At 52.1% G+C, this 6,039-nt stretch overlaps 1 protein-coding gene across 1 annotated transcript; it reads left to right on the top strand.

Annotated features, from left to right (window-relative positions):
* Positions 1-216: 216 nt before the first annotated feature.
* Positions 217-5,979, top strand: LOC132080670 (glutamic acid-rich protein-like). Its single transcript, XM_059483922.1, has 6 exons — positions 217-249; positions 2,778-2,878; positions 4,948-4,994; positions 5,090-5,214; positions 5,636-5,692; positions 5,814-5,979. Exons 1-6 carry the CDS (start codon positions 217-219, stop codon positions 5,856-5,858), a joined length of 408 nt encoding a protein of 135 aa, XP_059339905.1. The 3' UTR covers positions 5,859-5,979.
* The last annotated feature ends 60 nt before the right edge of the window (positions 5,980-6,039 follow it).

The raw sequence follows: 6,039 nt of genomic DNA, 5'->3' as shown, positions 1-6,039 counted from the left end.
GTGGGCACAAATGAAATAAAAGGACTGCGGGGTTTTCTTCTCAGCCCTGATTGTGTTTTGGGGCAGAGCTGGGTGCAGCTCTGGGGCCAGCTGGGATTTTTCTCATGGCAGGAACCAGTGCTCTGAACCCAGGCTTGGAGTGAGAGCTCCCACAGAGGAGCTCCCAGTTCCTGTGTCAGTGCAAAAAGGCAGATTTACTCCTGCCAAAAAGCCAAAATGTACAGCAATGTCAGAAGAGAAGAAATGAAGGTAATGGAGTTTTATGAAGCAGCAGCTGCTTTTTTGCAGATAAATTCTACTGACCTGCAGTGCTTTAGTGTAGAGTAGTTTAATAATTGAAGGAAATGAGGTGATTTTTTTTTAAACATGCAGACAGTAATTCCTTCAGTCATGTGCCACCTGGATTTTGTTATAGCAGCCAATAATCAAATGTGCACCAACTTCATTTGTGTGCCAGTGCAAAGACTGCAATAGACAGACAACAAAAACAGTTCCAAAAAAATAGTTGCTGAAGTCTTTCTACCCAAAGGATTAATCAGAATTCAGCATCCAACTGTCTGGAGGTCTTCCTACTTGGCCTTGCCTTCTGTGTGAACCTAATGAGAGCTGACAGTAATTTGAACACTTCTGGTAGTGTTTGGGGAGGTGAGAGGTGGCTGAGAATAGATAAGAGTCAGCTAAGATGCTGGCACTGACTTGGACGGGGAAAAAAAAAAGCCTTCCACAATTGTTTTCTTTCTTTGGGAGTGATTCTGTTAGTTGCAGCTGTAAAAGCTGCTTCCTGGCCGCTGCTGTGGAAAGGTTTAAAACACAGAAAAGGCTTGGGCTTCCCAATGGGCTTTGGGATGTGCTCCCAGGCCTTGCCAGCCACCTTCCCAGGGACTCCATTTCCATTATTAAAACACTCATGGTCAGTAGCAGGATGAGCAGTTGTCCTGGTTTGGAAGAAGCAGCAGCTATGCTGCCACTGGTGTCCCTGACTAAAGGGACACCTGTCCCAGGTCACCCACAGCACAAATTAAAGGGTCTGACTCAGAGGCCGGAATGGGGGAGCTCGTGGCAGGAGGAGGAGGAGGAGGGCTCTGGCATTTCCTTCTCAGGGGTGTTCATTGAATCCAAAATAAAGAGTGGTCTGTGATCTTGTGACCTAAGCGGAGATGGTTGTTTTTAGTCCAAGACTCCTTGGCACAGAAACAGAGGACAGAAGTGCCCTGTTCTGTGCTAGTCCATGTTTTCTGGGAATCTCCTGTGACAGCAGCTTGAGGTTACCATGCCCTGGTGCTTTGGGTGCTGCTAGCAGGCTGCTTTCCCTCCTTCAGGAGCAGCTCTGTGCCCACTGCAGGGTGAGACCAGGGCCTAGGAGTGTCCCTGCTGTCCTGCTGCAGGGAGATGCTGGTGCCTGCAGCCTGGCCAGGATGGTCCTGGTTCCGTGGGTGTCACTTTGTGTCCCCGTGTCCAGAGAGCAATGGCAGGGCTGTCCCCTGGGCTGTTCTCACTGGAGGATGCTGGAGGCATTGAGCCCAGCTGGGGCTGGCAGGGAGGGAGCAATGTGGCCACCAGTTAAAAATAAGTTTGAGTTTGGTATTTGTGGGGAGAATCCTCCTGAGGTGGCAGGAGCTGCTCAGAGGTGTGGGTCGGATGCCTGTGCTGGTCCCAACACCAAACAGGTCCCAACTGCCTGGATCTGTTTTCAGGGTGCTCCATGTGCCCATCTCCATCATCTCAAGCTCCCTGGCTGCGCTGACCTGGCAGCTGTGCCATGCTGGCACAGATGGCATTGCTGCCAGTGCTTATCCAAGACCAAGTGCTGGCAGCAGGAGCTCCCTGAGTGATTTGGGTGTGAGTGAAGCCTCTCTGTAAGAGACCAGAGCTACTGATTGTAAACTGGGCAGCGACAGAGACTCTGCCACCAGCTTGGCTGAGCTGCTTCAGGGTTTATCCTCCTTGGACATTAAAATCCATCCCTCATTTCTGACCTAGACCTACCAATGGGACCCTTGCTCTGAGTTTGGGGCCAGTGTAGGCTGTGGTGGAGCAGGTCTGGGCAGAAATAGCTGGGTTTTTTGGACAAGTGACTCCTGCAGAGCTGCTGGCTCCCTGCATGGGTTACCCAGAGTTAGGTGCACTCTGTTGGAGGGGGCTCCAAACACCCTGCAATTACTGAAAATGAAAGTCAAATGATTGTGGGAGCAACTTTGTTGTAGAGTTGAAGGTGTTAAATGGGACAAATCTTACAGGAGAGCTAATTCCTTTTATTAGATGGGGAAAACAAATTAGCTGGGTACACAAGCCCTTTCTGACACTATTGTTGCTGTTATTATTCCTTACTGGTGCTGTTAGAAATGAGGGCATTGCATTAGAGGGAAGGCACATTATGCAAGGGTTTAGACGTGCTGGTAACTGCTCTCTGCTGACAGGTATTTACTTAATGATATGTTGGAGTGAAATCCAGCAGCAAGGACAAGCTCTGGAGGGAGCTGGGAGTGCTGAGCTTTGCCTGGACCTCCTGGATCTGCCTGACACCCCCCACCCACAGCAGGCATCCCCCAAAACCCCTCTTCTGTCCATCCTGACCATTGCACATTCCCAGCCTGCATCCCCAGTGCTCTCCTGGAGCCAGGCCTGGCTCCCATGGATGTGTGCAGCCTCCAGAGCTGCCCTGACTTGCTTGCAGCAGGTCTTTGTGCTGGTGCCTGTGCTGGAGGCAATGCCTGCTGTGGGGAGCAGTGGGACTGGTCACGTTTCCGGTGTCATGTGCTGTCCATGACGGATGGCAGAGCCAGTTTTTCTGCTCCAAAAGTGGGACTGGGGAGGAGACCGCAACCCTCAAATACCCGGAGCCCTGGCATCCAGGAGATCACTGCTTTTTCAGCTCCAGGTAAGGCCCTTCCCTTTCTCCCTTGTGCCAGGCAGGGAGCTGATACTCACCTGTGTGTTTTACAGGCTGGGGGAGCAGAGCAGGACAGTGGGGTGAATGAGGGGGCAGCAGGAGCATCCCTGGGGCAGCTCGTGCTCCATGTGGTTTTGGGGATGGCAATGGGGGCCTGAGCTCTGTGGGAAGGATTTGAGTCCCCTGGCCGAGATGAGAGAGGGCTCAGTGTGAGCTGGTTGTGCCTGGGGAGGGGTAAGGCCACTCAGGCTTTGAATACACAGGTTTGCTCTGCTCTGAGCCAGCTGCACCTCGTGCCCGGCTTGGCCGTGGACAATTGCAGCTGCTCCATGGGGACCATCAGCTGCTCTCTGGGTTTTGCTGGTTTTTCTGCCTGGGCTTTAGGAAACCAGCTCATCTGGGGCAGGCAAACCTGCCTGTGTGAAATGTGAGGCTCCAGAGGAACAGGCAAAACCAGATCTGCTGGTCCGGGGTGGAAGGGGAAAAAGCTGAGGGTTGGCATGGAGGCAGCACCCACGGCAGGATCTGCACAGGTGCTGGGTGGCACCCCCAGACAGGGCTTGCAGAGCCCACCCCATCTCTTGGAAACCAGCAGGGTTGGTCCCCAGGGACCGAGGTAGCAGTGCAGGGGGGGATTAAAGGGGTTTAGCCCCCCACAGAGGCATTTCTTGGCATGTGTTGGAGCAGAGCCATCCCCGCCCAGCCCTGGCTGCTGGACTTTGGTCTGGTTGTCCATCTCCCAGTGCAAAGCTCCATGTCCACCTCTGTGCCTTCCCTATCTGTACCCATCTGTGGCCTGTGCCTTCCCCACCTGCTCCCCTCTGGCACTGAAGGCTCAAGGCAGGGGAATCCTCATGGATTTGGGGCTGGGCACACCATGGGAGCCATGGGGCAGCCTTGGTGAGGGTCAGAGCATCACCTGCACCTTTTTCTATCCCTTCCCAGGGCTGCCTTTTCCTTTGTTAATGTTTGATTCTTTTTAATGATTTCAGATTAAAATGTGATTATTTTCAATTAGTAGTTGCGCTTCTTAATTACGGAGATGAATTAGATTGCTGTTCATTATTAATTAGATTTTAACTTTGCACTGATTAAATCTTCTATCAGTCACTTCCCACACTCCTTTCCTTCCCTTTCCATCCAAACTCCCTCTCCCCCTGTGCCACCCCAAACCCCACTGGTTTCCTGCTCCCCTGCAGCATCCTGGGGGTTTTAAAAGCTGCCTAGAAAATACAAATCAATGTTATCGGCTTAGAGGCTGCAACTGCCTCCTTCAAAGGGCCAATAACACCAACTAGATGATGTCATTTTGTGGCTAAAAACCATTAAAAAGAAGCATTAATATTCTGCCTCCCTCCAACACTGGCTGGATGAGAAACTATTTCCTAATTGCCTGCTGGGGTGGATCTGCTCTTCCAGTGAGCAGGAGGGACCTGATCCCCTCACCCCTGCTGCCCTGCTTGTGTATGAGAGGGAGGGTTTGACCTGCCCAGCTATTTCTTAGCCTTTGTTTGGGCTTCCTATTTTTAAAGCAAGCTGTTTCCTTCGCTTTCTTTTCATCTGTCACCTTTCAGGCACCTAATCAATGCTTGGGAGTTTTCTTACCCTTGCTCTTGGTTTCTTCTCTGCTTGCTGCTGTCTCCATCTCCCTCTCTGCCATCACCCTGTCCCTCAGGGAAGGTGTCCTTTCTGCTGGGGATTCCTAGGAGCCCCCACACCTGCTCTTTATTGTTTCTTCCTCATTTAATTTGAAATACTTCTGTAATTTGCTTATGGTGAGGGGTTTTGATATCTCCCTGCCCATTTTACCTGAGATTTCTCTGCCTCCATCCCTCTCCACTTGCTGCTTTCCTGGGCAGAGGGGGCAGCCTGGGTGGGCACAAGGTCTGGTCCTTTTGGGTTTTGTGTCATCCACACATTGTCCCTGCTGTTTCGGGGTGTAGAAATTACACAGGGCCTCTGTAAAAACTGAATGTTCCAGGGAGGCCTTTTCATCCCTGAAAAACTCACCTTCCTCCACTCTCTCGTTGCTCCTTCAGGTCCTCTCTGTTCCCCAGGTGTGACCGTCTCGTGCCCCTTGGTGAAATGTCGACAATCCTGAAATGTGAGTGTTTGGTGTGGGCCCAGGGGCACCTGCAGGGTTTGTGTGAGCTGGAAGCTGCAGGCTGGCAATGAACCCTCCTCTGTGCCCTGCTGCAGGGTTTGGACGGGAGGATAAGGAGAAAGAGGAGGACAGGAAAGAGAAGGAAGAAAAGGAGAAGGAAAAGACTGAGGGAGAAAAGGAGAAGGAGAAGCAGAAGAGGAGGAAGAAGGAAGAAGAAAAGGTAGGGATGGAGTTTTTGCAAAACCATTGACATCCTGGCTGTAAAGGGAAGTCATGTCTGAGTCATGGCAAACCCACACCTGTAGAAGATGGAGCTGTGCTGCCCACAGCCTAAAAATCCCAGTGTCCATGGCTTTTCCACTGAGAGACAGCTGTCTCTTTGCCCCCAGCATTCCTAGTTAGATCTCCCTCCTTTTCCTCTCCAAATGGGATGCTGGTGTGGACAGCAATGCTCCTGCACTGTGCAATCCTTGCTCTTGGCTCTGGAGAGCTCTGTGCTGCCATCGTCACACGTGGTGCCACAGCAGCACCAGGGGTGCCAAGCCTGGCTCTAGATACCCACAGGACCAGAAATCTCTCTGCCTCCTGACTCTGAACTGCCAGGGCTCCCAGTGATGCTCTTCCCTCTCTCTTCACCCCAGCAGGGAGATGGGGAGGAGGACAGGAGCAGCAGCAGCTCTGACAGTGACTCAGAGGAGGTAACCCCAGCCCAGCCCTGTGGGGTTTGCACCTACAAACCCCAGTGTGGATCCTCCCAAACACCTGGGATGGGACACTCAGCACTCCCCTCACATGCTGTCCCTTTTATTTCTGCCCCAGGACCAAGGCATTGCCAAGGATGATGAGAAGGAAGACAAGGATTAGTCTTGCAGTGCTGGAGCAGCAGTGCAACCCTCCTCAGGTGGAGATGGAAATGGCAGATTGGGCTGGAGAGCGACTGGGCCACTGTTAGCCAAATAAAGATGTTGTGATCTCCAAAGAGAAATGCTGTTTATTCACCAGTCACACTGCCTACCCAGTGCTGTCTGTCCCTCTGCAAGAGGAA

This window comes from Ammospiza nelsoni, chromosome 16 (genome assembly GCF_027579445.1).
Source record: "Ammospiza nelsoni isolate bAmmNel1 chromosome 16, bAmmNel1.pri, whole genome shotgun sequence".
NCBI classification, from domain to species: Eukaryota; Metazoa; Chordata; class Aves; order Passeriformes; family Passerellidae; genus Ammospiza; species Ammospiza nelsoni.
This window is presented reverse-complemented; position numbering and strand designations above follow the sequence as displayed.